Raw genomic sequence first — 17,717 nt, forward strand, 5'->3', positions numbered from 1 at the left:
TAATTTGCAATTAGTCTAATTTTTGCCTAATTATTCTATCATCAATGTCTTTTCGACATTGGCAGAACCACGACGATCATTACTAAGATTGTTGACTTGTGGCGTGTTGGAAGTCGCGAGGAGGCATAGGGAACTTGCTTTTCTGTTGGAAGACACTCTAGTGCCTCTCTGCCTGTGTTAATTAATAAAATTAGAGCAGAGGAATTCATAATAGGGAAAATTTCCTCCTACTTCATCTAGAGAAGAAAAATTTTACCACAGTGTTTAATTGGAAACTAATTTGAAGTTAAAACTACACGACTTTCTGCTGAGCGCAGCTTTTGCATTCCACCTAATAAGTCATCACTTGAGAGAAGTAAGTTTGAAAGTTTATAAAATTATAGCCTTGAGATGATATAAGTGGAAAAATAATTCATCTTGCGAGATTGTCAGTGAATTTGTGGGTAAGAATATGATTTCTCATGCCAATCGAGTGAAAATAGGAAGTAAAATATGTATTCCAACAAATTTCGCGTAGGAGGAGAAATACTCCGCAATGCTGCTATAGAAAACCCTCAAGAAATTGACATTTTCAAATGAATTTCCATTGCCTCACCCCATTTGCGAAATAATGTATAGAAAATAGAGTCTATTCTGCAGAAATATTTCATTGCCCGGAGCCATTGAAATGATACGTCTAATGAAGACATTCTGATGCATTTATCCAGCATCCATTGCCACAACCATGGAAATTGGCAATGAATTGTGTGTGGGATGCAAATAAAGCGTGTAATTTCAAGAAGCTTTTCACTGGCATAAATCTCAAGCTCATGTTGCGACACACAATAGACGACGAGGAGGCTGAAAAATTGAATTGGCATGAAATGAAACTTCAATTGAGTGAGGATGGGGTGAAACTTGTAACTTTTCTTGGCAAGGGGCAGACAAATGCACTTTTACAAAGTTAGTTTAAAAGTCATACGTATGCTTAGTGTTATTCGTAGCTGGGTGAATATTGAATTAATAGAGAATTAACATTTGTGAAAATTATCTCGAATCATCTCTTGAAATATGTCGTTTGCCAGCCCCTGCATTTTCGAGTTGCTCTTCAATTGTTGTTCAAGAGAGTGTTGGGAAGAACTTCGCGGCTCAATGATCTCTGGCGCCCTGAGAAATTCTCGAGGAAATTCATCTTGTTTTCTTGGCAAAACTTCTGCAGCCCAAATATTCCACTATACATTAATACAATAAATTTTCTCACACTCCATGGGCGCTGAGCGTCATCTTTCGGCATGCAAAATTGAAAATTGTATCTATTGCCAACGCATTTCTTTCACCATGCCCAGTTCTTATTTGCGCCCCACATATGTTCAATGAATGGCCCCGAAAAATTGCAACACCACCATAAAAATTATTTACTAGCGTCCAACCCTCTGTTTGTCCTCAATTCCTTTTCTGGGGATTCTTTTTTTATTAGAGTGCAGCGGGAGGGGCTCAATCTGGAAAATTTATTCTTGCATTTTCCTGGGATTTCTCAAGAGTTATGGGCACAAATTGCCATCTAAATGGAGTTAGTAGGAAAATCTTGCACAAATGAAATTCAACCTAACTGGGCAATGGTGGTAAATAACCCCCAGTCTCATGCAATATTAATGCTTGTTGTGATGGATTTGAAGAGGACCTCTCATATCCTATCAATCGTCACTGTCCTAAATATTTAGTGAGGAAAATACCGAAATATTAATGTCAGAATCTGTCTCTCACTTATCAACACTTCATCTGTGAAAGTCCAACTCTCATTGCTTTATTTATGATTTTCCCGCAATACATGTCTTTATTGAAAATGATTTTATCAAATTTTCAGTAAGTACTATTTGGAAAGGAACAGATGCAGCCAAATACTGTTCAACAATAGAGAGCAAAAAGAATAATTTTTGCACTCCTCTATTTGCTTTTCATTACACAACAAACAGTGGACATGGTAAATTGAGGTATGTTTAATTAATGTTTATATTGAAATTCTCCTGCAATGGTGAAACCGAGATACAAAATGCAAATATTTCCATAGAATTTACCTCCTTTGCTATTTTTCCACCCCAAAACTGAATGGAAAAGTTAGGTATGTTCTTGGGTATGTTTGAAAATATAAGAAAAACAGGAAACGCATGTGTTCAGTGTGAAAGCACTTTCTTGCGGTTGACTTGGGAATTCTGCAGAGGATTATTTTGCACCCTCGACTCGGTGCATTTTATTGTTTCACCATTACTCGGGGATTTATTTGCTGTGTGCAGTGAGAGTCTCAGTGAGAAAGTTAAGTCTGCATTCTGGCAAACATGAAACAACGAGAAAGAACAACTCATTTGTCACCAAGGGAAGAGATCACTTTACCCTTAGTCAAATGGGAATGCATTTTAATTTGTCAAATTACCGTGAATTTTGCCAAAAGAGACAACAACTGATGGTATAATTAGCCAAATGTGTTTCGAGTTTTGTCTCATTCTGTCCATAAAGCATCAAGTGCAATCTTGGTCCTCATTCCTTTTCCGAAATTACCTTCATTTGCATAAATAATGGTTCATGCATGAAGTGCTGCTCCCTGATTAAATATCTCGCCGTGCCATGGATGATAAGCTTCCAATTTCCGGCACGGAAAGCTCTTTCGGATTGATCTTGACACATTCAGGAGTGTGCGATCAAAGGGGTTTTAATAGAATGTGGGTGCCCGAAGAAATTCTGCAGTAATTTTGCCAATTGTATGAATTGTGTAAATTGCAACATTCGCTACAATTCCCAAGCTCACACGCGATAGAAGACGGCTCATGAATGAAAGAGAATGGCTCCGAGGGTGGATGAAATGAATTACGTCGCCATCTCACCATCTGCTCTCTCGCATATCAATGTCGAGGTGTGTGAAGAGTGTCATTGTTAGTGGGAGAACGAGGGGCGTTCCAACTGTATGAATTTGAATGTTTTTCGTTGGAACTCGCATGCAATTAATAGTGAAAGTAGTGCACAATATTTTCCCCAATGACTACATTTTATTATATATACAGCACCATCATTTATACACACTACACCCCTCGATAGTGACTCCAATTTTGATGGATGGTATGCATGTGAATCCCATGGATCGTCGCAGTCGCACACTTCCGAAATTTTGTATTTGAATTTCATGGCCAAGCCGGGGAGCATGGATGGGTCACAGAGTGTCGTATTTACATTCAGTGATGAATAAAACAGAATTGTTGACATGCTTAATCGGGCGAATTACCTTTTGTGAGGAGCAAGTGGAATAAACCGTGATAGCTCCCATACTCTCATTCAGTTCCAACGCCCACAGTTCGTCAGGAGCCCTTGGAGCTCTGCTCAAGAGTCTGCATAGTGCCGAGATATTGCCTATTGTTTTCTCGTTTCAATTTCATTTATAGGATCTGTTCTAATGGAAAAATCGCATAGACGTGAGAAAAATGAGAAGAAAACATCTCAATTGGAGTGAGTATTTACAAAGAATTGAGGAAAGTGCAATCGATGAATTTACATGTTAGAAAATAGGGGGAAATCAATTTTTCTTACCACATTCGATGCCTTCACATCCCATTCGGATGTTATTTGCCACTCAGTGCGACATTTTTGCAGATGAATTACTATAATCGACAGTATTCTCTTCAATTTAAGTAGAAACTGAACTTTGGTTGGTTTTTTTTTGAAAATTGCGGAAAAGTAAATTTTCTACTTTTACAAGAAATTGAATGAAATTGAGAGATTTTCTCTCAATATGTGATCAAACGATTACATATCTTCCGACAGTTGCAAATGCAATTTCCTCATGAGAATGTGTGGATTGATATTGATATGTTTAAAATGGGAATTTTATCTCATCTCACACACTCACAATTCTCAGGGATCAAGTTGCAGAACTCGGGAGGGCGCCAGCTTTTGTTTCCGCGACAATTTCGGCGCATTTGCATCATCTGGCGTCTTGTTAAATGTTGTCTCTCCGGAAGAAGCTGCTGGTGCCGCATTAAATTCCCTATGACAATTCAATGCGATTATCTTCGGGTGTTGTCTCACTCCTTCCAGGCGTCCCGGTGTCACCCTCCCAGCGCCGGATGATATGTTTGACAGTGGATTCCACAAATATTCACGAGGTGGATGCGCTAGAGTGAGACGGAATTAATTTGGCCCAATGCCAGTTGAAAATTTCACACATTCACACCAGGCAAATATTTCCCTCATCCTCTCTAGGGCCTAGCAATGGGCCACCCATTCCGACCCAGTGACCACCCTGCAATCTTTCTTTGACATCCACCCTTTCCCCGGACTCCCCACCACGAGATATATGTCGGTGGATTATGAAAATTTTAATTTTCAACACTATCCACATCATTTATTTTCCCTTTATCGTCCCACATAGCATTTGCCACACATTCCCTCGTGCCAGAGCGCTGGGGGCGGTTTTTTTGCTCTCTCCAAGGTTGCCCATGAGGTGGAAAATACCATGGAGACTTTGGCGAGTGGCGGCTAAACAACTGGCTACAAATTAGGTAATATCTCACGAGCGAATTTCAATAAGAAGGCAAAATATGTATAATAAAATAGTAAAGTTTATATTGTGGTCGTTCCAGCATAAAGAGGTACAAATGACCCAAATTCTCTGCTCTGTTCTCAACGACTGAAGCCTGTGAATAAAATTTACTATATTTTTCTTAAGGAGAGCATATGGGTGAATGACGAGAAATAATTAAATTCAATTATAATCCAATTGAGTGATCAAAGATATTGACTCAAGTGTTTTATTTGTCTGCAATGGCACCAAATTGCTCTTCAGTATCGTCATTATCGCATTGTCAAGTCACTGAATTTCCGTCTGCCTGTGTGATAAGGAAAATCGACTGCTCACCTTTTATTGAGTTCACCTCCTTTCAATAAAAAGTTGAAGAAAAAAAATTGATGACAACAAAATCCACACTGCAATATGAAATATTACGCTTTTGAGAGCCAGTGGGCAGAGTTGAATTCAAATTAATAGTGCTGAAATCCTCTTAGATATTGATTTTGCTTTTGCTTTGAATACTTTTGTAAAAAAAAAATCAGAGCTCTCTCCATTTTGGATTTAACTTGTTTCATATTGCTTTATCACTTATGAGAATTTCATGCATAGAGACCATAAAATTCACCAGAGATATTATTCCCTTTACCCATGATGAATTGTCCAGTAAGACTTGTAGCATGAACATTTTAGCACTCCCGTTCCTTTCGGCATAATCTGCCATTTGTACCTCCGGGTGGAAATTGAAATGTATGAATTTTCCACTTTGCATAAGAGCTCCAAATTGTGCATTTAATTCTCGATGGTGTCCGAGAGCCGCAATTATTGTATCTTTCCTGGGCAGACACAGGGAAAGCCTCAATCTCAAGGTGCACCCGAGTGAATGTGAGAGAGGGGGGAGAGTATGCTTCACGTTGTCTAATTCAAACTGGTAAATTTGAATTGATAAATCGGAATTTGAATACAGGACTCAGTCTCTTGCCGTTGTGTGGTCTCGTGTGCTGAGTATGAGAAATCACCATGTCCTCGGGTATTCCTAGGAAATGTGGGACGGTTGGGAATTCCTCCCCAGGGTTTATTTGTCGTTTATCTCCGCCTGATGTTTCTCATCCCTCGACACTGTGTCTAGCACACACTAAATATTACAATAATGAATTGGATTTGTTAATGTTGGCAATACACGTGAATTCCTATCAATTATGCAAATTTGTTGTATCGTCTGACTCTCCGCGCTTGGCGATGTCTTTGGGACACTATGGGACTATTCTCCGCCTCATAAATCCTGCATCACACGGTTGGATTTATATATTTGAAGATTCCTTGGCCTGTCTCTAATTGGCATACCTTCCGTCCTGTCGTGAGTTGGAGTCTGTCCAGATAGAAGATGCGGATTGTGAACTCATTCTGTAGTCTGCCAATGATGATCCCATTCGGATGATTTCTCAAGGTTGTCCTCCGTGGCTCACTTGAAGAGGCAGAGATGAACATTCCGACTCCTTGTTCCTCTCAGACCACTTCGTGTCATGGTACTTAATTTAATTCATTACCCTTTCGCACTCCGACTCATCCCGCCCGTGAGGGATGAAATTGTCACCCCATTCTTCGTTCAGGTCGTGGGTATATGAACAAATTATCACCAGGTGGTGGAAATCTCTTGCTACCCAACTAGGCACGGAAAAAGCACACAGAGCGTTTGATAAATGCAGAAGTTCGCTTTATGGACTTGCGTGCTCAAATGCCATTTTGCAATTAGACTTTTTTCACCCACTGCCCACCCACTCTTGGGGAAATTGGTGGCCCCATGGCAGGAAAATTACTGCACCAACGACAGAGGGATGGGACGAATGTCAATTTACGCATTCCCTTAGAGGAAATTCACCCATTTTCTCCGAGACATTTTCACACACATTTTCCCGCTCGACTCTGGCAAATGGAATATTCATCGAGCGGGGAAAATTGGCGCTATTCAGAGAGACTCCCGAGCACGGTGTGTGTGTGGCAAAAGAATGCTAATGTGCTGTGATTGTTTTATTTTCACAATCATCGAACATGCGAAAGTGCATTAAATTTGAGCGTGAGTTCTTACCGAGAGGGTTGGGCCATTTAACGGATATTTACGGCACTTGAGGGCGGTTTAATTGCATTTTTTCCCCAATAAATCGACAGTAAATTATATGCATATAAGCACTGCAAATTAACTACGACTTGCATACATTTGGGAAAGAAGAGCGGAGAATAAGTTAATTGTCTCATCTGAATGCTTAGGGGATTGTAATTTGCGAAAATTAGTGACTAAAAGGATCCGGAAATGAGCATCAGGAGTCATCTTAAATTTCTCCTGAGTCTTGTACATAGTTCCTTTTCAATTATCCCCCATGGTGGAAAATGATGGTTTAATAGGTTGGCGCAAGGAAGGAGGAAAAGAATAAATCAAATTTCCACGAGGATTCGCTCGAAGAAATTTAATGAGTGAAATCGGCGCTTTCCCTGGAGGAAGGATGAAATATCTAGTTAAAGTGTGTAGAATGTCTTGTGCTCTGTGTTGTCGTGAAAGGCGAGCGCAGGAGAGAAAAGACAAGAGAAAAGATGACGATGGGTGGGATGGTAATTAAAAGGCTGACGGGGTGGTGGAGGAGTCATTATTAGTGAAACATTTTCTAATTCGCTAAGCGCCGTAAAACAACACAACGCGTGCTTAAATTCAAAAGAACGGGAACTACGTGGTGGAACGTCGGAAAAGCGTGGGTGGGAAGAACAGAAAAATACGTGAACACTTTCGGGGCGTAAGTTTTTCATCTTTTCCTTGCTGCGGGAAGAATGAAAGGGAAAATATTTCCCAGGTAATTTTAAAGACATCTTGTGAAACGTGCAAATTCATATTATACTTCTTTCGAACAATTTTCACCGTTGGTGGATTTTTTGCTCACTTTTACCAATAAAAAATCTTCATATATTTTGCAATTGTTCCACTGAGACCTTCCGCATTTCTTTTATTAACATTCCTTTCATGCCACCTTCAGCTCTCTCTCCCTTTGGCCTTTTGGCATAGGGAAATGAAGAGGAAAGCATATTAGAGAGTTGTTTTCCCATTATACATTTCCATACATGTAAGACATAATGTTGGAAAAATGCTCACGTTTGATGGATTAAATGAAACTTCAAAGCTGAAAGTATATGCAAGTGAATGAACTTTTGCGTGATGTTGAAGCTTTTTCTTGAAGCGTGAGATTTTCGCATTCACCTCACACTTTGCCTTCACGAGTCACCGACAAGAAACACCTTCAACTTGTTAAGTCTCACACTTTGGCTGCATTTTCATTTTTCGCACCTTTTCTCGCGCCCAACCACTCACTATTTTGCGTTCTTCATGAATAAAGAAAGGCTATGTGAATGATTTCAATAGAAAATTCAATCTCTCCTTCCGAGAAAGTACATTTTCAGCTTATGCTGATGGATTAGAAATGTTATGAAATTAATATAATTGACTGATATTGTACGATGTATTTGCGTTTACTGAACAAACACTGGACTTTCACAATACTGAGAAAGAAATTGTCAGTTCCTAGGAAATATCAATGAAAATTTTCTTCAATGTAGTCAAATCGCAATAGAGTGGCACTAATTGGCTGGAATATGTTTCTATGCCATTGATTGTATGGCATAGAATTTCTCAGAAAATTCAGCGATGTATCTCATTCGATTCCCTTAAAATCATCTTGAAACTCGCTCTCTGCCGTATGAGATTGCCCTGTACTGGTTTCGAGGAATTTCCCTTCAAAATGCAATTTCCTCTTAACACCATGAAATGTGCCGCACTTGATCCAATTACCGTGCTCAATTGACACTCTTTCCAGAGACGGAAAGCTCACACATTTGGTGTCTGTGACACTTTTTTGCTGCTCTTCTTGTTGCGAGAATCAATTCCAATTATTTGGTGTCTTGCATGTCTCTCCTCTTGGCCCACATTCGGCCCCTCGAGAGCGGTGCAGAATGCACGAGAGGCGGAAGACTGGGGCGCATGCTCGCATGCCACGAGCGAAGGGGTAGTCAGGAGGGGCGATGGCGCATCCAGAGGGTGGCCAGTGACTCTGTGTGTGTGTGTGTGTGTGTGTGTCTGGTGAAAGCATATTTTTCTAATTGCAACCGAGTCGGTTAATTTAGTTGACTCGCAGCCACGGGAGAAAGCGCCACAGTTCCAGCGTTAAGCTCCCACTTTGGTCTTCCTCAGACTTGAGAAGCACTCTTGGTGGTCTCAAGTCGGCGGGTGGACACTGTCTCTCCAGTTCCTCACCTTGCCACATCACTCCTCGGGTCGTCACGCGACAGACAAGAAATCAGAAGCTCAGACTGCGAATGTCCAGACAAAAGACTTGGTCGAGACTGTTAATTAAAAATGCATTTGCATAAGCTAAAACAATCGCTTTTGTCGAGATAAGAGGAGAAGTCATCCACGGGAAGCTCACCAAGGGACTCCATCCACCCGGAAGCCAGCAGTGGGCGCAGAGTTCTGTGTGAAAATAAAGTGTTTGACACTCATTGAGAGCGGAGGAGAGACAAAAGTAAACATTTTAGAAGAAGTGCCACGGTGGGAAAGTGAGCCAGAACGGTGTGAGTGGCAAAAACGGGGACGTGAATGGGAAAAGCTCGTTGCGATTAACTTTGTGGCGGAAGTGGCTTGAAAGTCCTGTCGGAAGTGGGCAAAAGACACCCAGTTGGAGTATCGCGAGTGAGGTGGAAAATAATTTCACCAAATGGAATATTATTATTTGTACTCTACAAGTCCATTTACTCTATTTGTGCGGCATCAGCACGAGGGGGTGTAAAAATACCCCTGACGAGGGCAGGGTGAAGAGGAGAAAAAATCTTTATTACGATGGAAAATAGAGTTTCGTGACAGTTGGTAATAAACAGAATGCTGAAGTGAGAATTACCCCGAGAGCCCCTTTTGCCGAAGCACCAAATTCCGCATGTGAAAGTGGAAGTGAGACAAGAAATCAAAAGAGAACGCCAAGAGAAGAAATTGCTGTGCTTTGGTGTATCGAATGAATTGTGGGCAGAGTTGGAAGGAGATAATGTAGGAAATTAAATAGATATAGGATTTCACACTGTTTGTCAGGTTGTTTATCTTGCCTAAAAGATTCTAAAGGTTATTTGCCATAAAGTGAATTTGTATTTGTCAGTTACTTCGTAGATTTCAAATTCGGTTTATCATATACGAGCTTTTTCCCATAACATAAATTCCACGCTGAACATATTGTTGAATTGCAAATTATAGCACTGTATGAACTATTATTTGTTATTCCAATGATTTCCCCTGTGTTTTCTTAAAATTTGCACATGATGAGTTTAGCTTGATGATTATCTCTTATCTAATCTCCTTTCAACTCTGATTGTGTGTGAATTTTTCGTAGAGAGAGAGAGAGGAACTTTGGACGACCACCCTGCCCCCACATGTGTCCCACTGTGCGAATTGTGCGAGGGATTGAGCATCAGACCACCCAATACAATCATCATCCACCCCCTCATCGAAGGGTGACTACCTAAGTTTGAGCATCAAGCTAACGACTAAATACGGAGCAAGAGTGAAATACTTTCCGCTATGAGAGGGCTGAGTGAAATATTTTTTGCACAAACTCTTTTTCTACTTAATGGAATTTTTATGGCCACAATACACGGAGACGAAGGTAATAATTGTACATAAATTTGCAAGAAGAGTGGTAAATTGTAATTTCTCATATCTAATGGTTGTCGTTTCGCATTGTGAGGTGCTCGATGTAGGAAATTGCCTTTTATTGACCTTTTTTGCCTTCTGTGAGGTGCAATTTATATAACACTAGATGCATTCTCACAAAGGAAATTCCTTAGATCCCTGAAAAACTCTCTACATAAAGAGTTGAATTTCATAAAGAGAATTCAATCAACGCAATACGATGAATTCATTGTATATCAGAACAATTTTATGATCTGCAATGTATATTCGAGCACTTCGGTACCTGATATTGAATGCACTGGGGAATTTATCATGGTAGTTGAATTTTCTTCTTGGCGAAACTGCATGCACAAACTACGAGTTAAGTGATATAAATTGTCTCTTCGTCTTTTGATGAACTTCCAAAATAATGTTTCTTTGTGAAATTGGCACAAAACTTAATTACCCCACTATAGCAACCCCTCCTGGTGGATTTGAAAATGGAAATACTTAATTGTCTCTGTCGCAAATTGCCATTAATTCTGCCTGAAATTCTAATGGAAAATTCAATATTGCTTTCTGGTCGCATAGTGTATATATACTTATAAAATTAAAAATTCATTGGAAGAGGGAAAAATTCCTCATTTTTTTAGTTTAAAAATTATATTTTATTTCGACACGACAAAAGTAAAAAATTCACTCTTTTGCGAATCCTCTGGATGATCGCAAATTCATTTAAAAAGATTATTTGGAAAGTTTGCCCATTCAACCCCGTATTTATTTCCGTCAGATAAATGCTGCAGGAGGAAATTAGTTTTCTGCACAAATAGATCGCCACTGGGGAAAATTGGGCAGAGCGACACAAAGTAAAACAGAGATTTCAAAGTAAACTTTCGGGTGAAAGCTCTTAGCCAATGAGTAGCTCGTCGTGTCTAATAATTGCTCTCTTTCAGTTCACCCTGGGTTCTCTTTTCCTGGGATTTTATATTGGGAATGAGCGAAAAATGTCGATTGCGATGTCCAATCGAGGAATCGAAGAGGAGTAAAAATTGGTCTTGGGACATGAATTAATTGAGGGTGGAAAATGAAAATCAATTCTTATCGCGACAGAAAAGTCTCTGGGTGGAGGGGAGTGAAAGTCGTGAGTTTTGGGAAAATGAAGAGGTTCCATCATTTATTTTGCCATTTCTTCCACCTCATGGAGCAGAAGACGTGAAAAAGTTTGTGCAATAAAACGCCCCGATAACAAATATTGATTCAAAAGTCATGGTGGGAAGGTAATAATTCCACGGTCAAGTTTCTCTCGAGACGATTGTCACGAACATGATGTCTCTCTCCCTCCCCCACAGAGAATGCCGGAGTTCCCTTTCCAGCCGGCGAATGATCGGAAGGAGGAATGTTTTTCGGCCCGACAAGACTTCCCAGTAATGGTGCCCAGATTAAGGGTGAAAATTTGTGACCTCCCCGACCCGGTGGGCCTGGAAACTTTTGCACACCCATTCTGGGGGCGGGCGATTGATGAAACGGAAAATCCCGTGTCGCCCGTCGCCAGGCCCACAGCCATATCGGGAGTGATTTCAATCACCAGGAATGGGGAGTTGTGGCATGGGGTGGAAGTTGACGTTTAAATGTGGATCGCATTATACGATTTTGGTCAGAGGATGTGATAAAATCAAATTTATATATTATTTCATGTATGTTATGAACTCTCTTTTTCGTTGTTATTATATTTTATGACTTTCCATGGAGGTCCTATTGCTCCCTTGCATCCCTGTTTGCGCACTCAACCGATCATACACAATAATGATGAGTGCGGAAAGTGAGAATTCATTGCAGAGACATTTAAAGGGTGAACAAGTACACAAATTCAAGGCACATTCCATGATTTTGGACACATAGCATATCGATTACAGCTTTATTAATTTCCTAATCTTGCTCAGGTGACAAAAATTTGGGGTGTGAATAAACAGATTTAATCGGAAGTGAAGAAATTTATTTCTATGCAAAAAATTCTTCTCGACAAAACATCTTCTCTCCATACATTGCGTATATGGAATATATAGACGTAAATGCAACTTTGTGATTTGCAAGAAATGATACAAAATGTAGTACTTTTTAAAATACCATTTCAGAAATACATATTTTTGGTTACTTTTATGCCTCTTTGGCAAAGAATATATTCGTGAATCACAAAATTCAGAATGAATTTCCGTTTTCACTTCACGCACAGTCGTTGTAAAAATTCATCCCGCGCTGTTGGAAAATTTTACATCATATTCTCTGCTTATTTATTGCTATTTTATTGGCTTTATTAAATTTCACTTCGTTCACGGTTGCAATAAAAAAATTCTTCCTCTCCACATCATTGCTCTTTTTTATTTACAACACTATTGAGGAGAATCAAGAGTGAGATCCAGAGCTGGCTTTTTAGCGGAATGTCATGATACATCAGCTCGACAAAAAATCACAAAAAAATGTTACAAATGGCACAAGTCAATGAATAAATGTCACAGAGCGTCAAGTGAAATGAGTGCATTAGAGAGTGAAACTTTTTCCCATTTGACGCTTTTTTTTTGTACGAATGCATTGAAGAGGAAATGCACCACGTCATTTCACTGTTTGCCTAAACGAGTGATGCTGGGTATTTTATTTTGCAAACACAAGTGTGTCACCCTTTGGCAATGGTGAGAGAGAGAGCGAATCTGCGGGAAAAATTAGGTGAAATAAATGACAATGAAGCTTGACAAAAACAGCAGAAACACATTAAAATTTCTCCGCTGTGCTTTTTAAGCTTTTTCACTGCATTCTCGAGCATGAGTTTTTTCGCCTCGGCTCACGCTCACATTTCACTCAATTTACATTCAAAGCCCTTCCCCAACGCAAAATAATTGCTCTATGCTGAGGAATTATTATGCAAAATTTATGCACATTGTCCACGATCAATTAATGTCCCCTCTCTATTGACTAAACTTTTTGTTTTGTGTATATTTTCTCAAGTGGAAAAATCCTACCCGAAATATTTCGAATTCTCTCCCTCCACTTAAATTTGCAAATAAATTATATTCCTTTGTTGTCTGAATTGTACTGAAAAAGAGTTACATTGTCCTTGTTGTGGATACATATTGGGCAAATCTATTTTATTAGCAAATATCCCCGGGGTGTTTCTGCAAGAAAGACTTCTTCTTCCGCCGTGTGTAAAGAAGAAGAAAAAAAGCCATGCTGTGGATTTCTCTCAAAGTGAGATGTAGCGTTGAAACTCTGGGTGGGAATTCTTCCCATTCTTTCTGGAGAGCGAGAGAGCTGTAAAACATCCTGCAAAGTGGGTAAAATATCAGCTTTTTATCGCGCAAATTCCCAGACACATTTCTTAGACATATTTTTGCTCGAGAGCAAAATGAAAGGCAGATATTTTATTGGGTAAATAACGTTGAGGGGCTATAAAGTATTTTTTAAGTATATTTTTGGGGAATTTTTCTCTGCGAAAGTGAGTGAAATTGTAGAATTTAAGCGTTATCGATTCTTATAGTACAAATTAATTTATTAAATGGAGAAACCGTAAATCTCTGCAAAATCTAAATTCACATATTCTGCGAATGCATATTCAACGGAACGAAGCAATATCTAATAAATCAGTATTCAGATTATCATGAATCAGTGTTATTACATTAATTCTAAATGTGTCACGGTGTCACCAAAGAGCGTATGTCCAAAACCAAATCTTCAATCTATGCACAAATGAATTTAAACAAATTTTCTTGAAACAAGAGTGTTCGAAATGATATATTTTTAGGCTTGTCAATATTTTCCGGAAAACAATCCATTAAGTAAGAAATCATTGGAAGATGTCATTATCTTCCAGAGGGCTTCATTGAATTTGTCAGAAAGCCATCACATCAATTTCCCTTTAGAGGCAATCTCTTTGCGAAAAGTGCTGAAGAGAGAATATTTTGCAGAGTCAAGGAGTTAAAAATAACCCAGTGAAATGACTCAAGAATCCGTTATGAAATACAATAAGACATATTTTGAGAGGGTGGGTGAATGGTAAAGTGGGCGAGAGGGAAGAGATCAAAATAGCCCGAAGCGTTTAATTTGAAAAGCTCTTTCGTCAATAGCACACAATGGCAAACGGACAAGTCTTCCTCATATCTATCTTCCTCCTTCTCTTGTTTGCCAACTGGGTGGACTTGGGAATACTTGTGAGATTGTCGTGAAATTAAACTCATGTAATTATCATCCTAGCGTTGCTTCCTTTCGTGTAGTCTCGCCACGCCGAGGAAGGTGTAATATTGCGAGGAAACTCCGTTGGATTTTATCAAAGTCTCCCTTTCTGGAGTATCTTCTCACCCTCCGGCAAGACTTTCTGATATTGCGGCAAGACGCTCCGATTCAACTTTAGCCGCCCAACTCCTCCACGGAAGTCGTCAAATAATGCCAAAAATGTCAATTAAGAACTTGAGCTAATATGAAATTTTTAATTGCACTTTTCCACTCCGTGGAAAAATTTCAATTATTTTTCGGTGGGTGGCACATTTTCACCTCGTATCGAAATATTTAATCAACGGTTGAGTGGCGGGAGAGATAAAATATCAACAGTAAAGCTTTTACTCGATGCTTTGCTCTCTTTCGTGCTTTCCGGCTAAAAGGCTCGCTTCCCACCAAACAAATTAAATGCTCAACTTTGCTGTTAAATTTTTCACCACCAATCCAAAGCTCTGGCTGCTGTTATCAGATGGTGAGTGTTGGAAAAGGATCATTCGCTCCACTCAAAGGACAATTCTGTGTAATTCGTCTGACTCTCGTTATAAGGGACTTTGCGGTAAGGATCAATTGGCTATTGATTTGAAAGTGGAGGTACGAAATGAGATATAATCTTATTTTGGGTCAATTTCACTCTTTGCAGCAGTGCAAATGATGGAAGATATAGTTAAATGGAAGAGCTGTATAATGAATGAAAACAGGGAGACAAATAGAAGAAAACAAGAATCTCTGTTTGACTCTTAATTAAACCCTCTTCTCTAATTACCATCACTTCCACGGTCGTCACCCAGGGTCCTAAGGACCACCTTGGAAAATAAATAATAAAATCATTTGTCTCAAATGTCAAATAATTAAAGTCGCGCTCACAGCCTTGAGCGAAAAGTCAATGAGGCGTTCTCATTATTCGCCCTTCTCTCAAACTTCCTATATAAAAAGGGCGGATATTGTGAGAAGAAGAGGTGAAAATTGTCCCTCGAAGGTTGTTAGCAGTTTATACAGGCGAGAGAAAAGGTATTATAATATCAGTTTTTCGCCCAGCATTTTTATACTGCATTATTTTACATCACTTTTCCTTGAACTCGCCCCAAGCGAGAAATATATCGAAGACATCAAACTTATATGTAAATTTCAAGATAACTTGGAGTTCTTGGAAAAATAATCTTTCGAGAAAGTCTAAAGTGTTCTGAATTCAACGCTTAATTCTCTCATGGAAGGAATAATTCAAAAGAAAGCGGAGAATAGTGATAACAGTGGAGGAGGGAACAAAGAAAAGAAAAAGTTCTGCACCATTGCACATATCAATAGCTTTTCTTTCTGCTTGAATGTTGAAAGTTGTTAATTAATTCATGATAAATAAGCTGTAGAGGCGAAATTGAATGGTTGGGCAAAAGACGAAAGTTTGACAAGAAGTGAGAAAAACAGTGGAAAATTCATAACATAAAATTCGACGAGCAACTTTCCCATGTTCCATTTTCCATATCCTACTTCACGTCTGATGGAATTTGAGTGGTTTTTTACAAAACTTTCCACACATCCGCATGCTACGTGTTTCAGCCAGGATTCTCAGTCAAAGTTTGTGTTTCTGGAAAATCTTTTCATATTTTTTTATGACTAAATCCGCCTGGAATCTGTGTAAAAATACGACACAGAGAACTCCCCTATGAAAATGTCATTTTGCAATTAGCAGCTATGCAGTTGTACATTCCTTCAGTGTGTAAGCAATACGAAGGGTATTTGCTATCGTATATGCGAACAGGATATCGGCTGGAGATGGAGAAGGGATTAGAATTTGTACTCTATAATTTTGCTAATAATTCTGAACCTGCATTGGAGTTGATATTTATCTGTGTTTCTAGATAAAAGATATGCAGATGATAATAATAATAATTTCGCATGGATCCATGAAATGTCTGTTTTTTTTTATTTTCTCATGAAATTCGATTCATATCAGTGAGTTTTGCAATTTTTGTGCGAGAACGCTAGAATCAACTATATGGAAAATGATAGGATGCAGAATTGTCATGAAGAGTCCAATGTGGAGAGACAAACCAGAAAATCGATTCTTCTTTTAATCCGAGGTTCGGGATTAGTTTTTCCATTTGACTTTTTTCCGCTCGTCCTGCCAATTTGACGATAGGATGCATATGGAGCCCACAGTCAGTGCTTTTTGCATGCAATGCAGAATTTTCCCGCGCAAATCCACGGCACATAAACGTCCGGCAAGAGGGAAGCACGCGACAGGCGACAAAAATTCCCCCGAGAGCTGTGGCGACCACATGATAGTTGGCAAAGTGATCCTCCAGACGAGGAGGTAGGAGAACTGGGGTGGAAAGTTGGAAAAAGCTGCGGGAAAGCTCATCCCAACAAGGCTATTGCAGGAGTGTGTGAAAAAAAGTCTCAGCCAATGTCGTGTAGAAAATCTGTAACGACAAAATGAAGCCAAATTACATAAAAGCTCACACAGAGCTTTCCTCATCCTCTGACTCTCTCGGTGCGTCAATTAAAAAATTCTCATTTCAATGTTTTTCCTCTGGGGAGAGTTGATCTGTGGTGGAAAAAAATCTGTAATTAGAATGATCTTTTCTCACTTTTCAGCATTTTTCACAGAATTTGTCGCTACACATACATTGTAGCTAATATTAATTCTGTTGGCAAACAGTTTTCGTCGGAGTGGTGGGGCCAATACTGTATTTTAATCAAATCGCTTTATCGTCTCCAGTAATGAAATTGCTAATTAAAGTCTATCCATGGAATTTTTAATCGCTTCAGCATTTTTGTCAAGCTCCGCGTTCATATTTCCACACCCTCCCACCCCAAATTTACATTGAAGACGAGAGTGGAAAGAGGCAGGCAAGTAATTTATTTTTCCAACTAGCGGAAATTAATCAATTTATTGTTTAAACACTCTCGCTCATTAATATTGTCCGGAGAGAATGAATTCCTTGGGATGAATATTCATAAATATAGGGACATCATTGTTTAATTTAATTTGCAATCGTTTTGTTGCGTTGCCAAAATACATTTCGGCCAGTTTGGTAATAACAGAGAAAGTGGATGGATTTCGGGGGCGTGGGTGAATTTCTAAAGGCATATTGTTTTCACATCAATGGAAAATAAATTGAGGTTCAATTGATTACAGTGGGTGAATTTTTTCTCTGTGTCTTTCCCACTAAACAATATACGTTGGCGCCGCAAAAACAGATAAAATAAACATCTCGTTATTTTGGGAAAAATGTTTATTCA

General features: G+C 39.2%; 1 protein-coding gene across 4 annotated transcripts in view; it reads left to right on the forward strand.

The window, feature by feature from the left end:
• Positions 1 to 8,701: 8,701 nt before the first annotated feature.
• LOC132262288 (opioid-binding protein/cell adhesion molecule homolog) overlaps positions 8,702 to 17,717 on the forward strand; it is a 37,501-nt gene continuing 28,485 nt past the window's right edge. Inside the window, exons 1-2 of one of the 4 annotated variants that reach the window (XM_059761506.1) lie at positions 8,702 to 9,674; positions 9,940 to 10,212. In XM_059761506.1, coding sequence (XP_059617489.1) covers positions 10,128 to 10,212 — 85 coding nt within the window. In that variant the 5' untranslated portion in view covers positions 8,702 to 9,674; positions 9,940 to 10,127. The remainder of the gene's footprint in view (positions 9,675 to 9,939; positions 10,213 to 17,717) is intronic. The other 3 variants (XM_059761510.1, XM_059761507.1, XM_059761509.1) reach the window with 3 other exon arrangements.

This window comes from Phlebotomus argentipes, unplaced genomic scaffold (assembly GCF_947086385.1).
Source record: "Phlebotomus argentipes unplaced genomic scaffold, Phlebotomus argentipes genome assembly contig_15, whole genome shotgun sequence".
NCBI lineage: Eukaryota > Metazoa > Arthropoda > Insecta > Diptera > Psychodidae > Phlebotomus > Phlebotomus argentipes.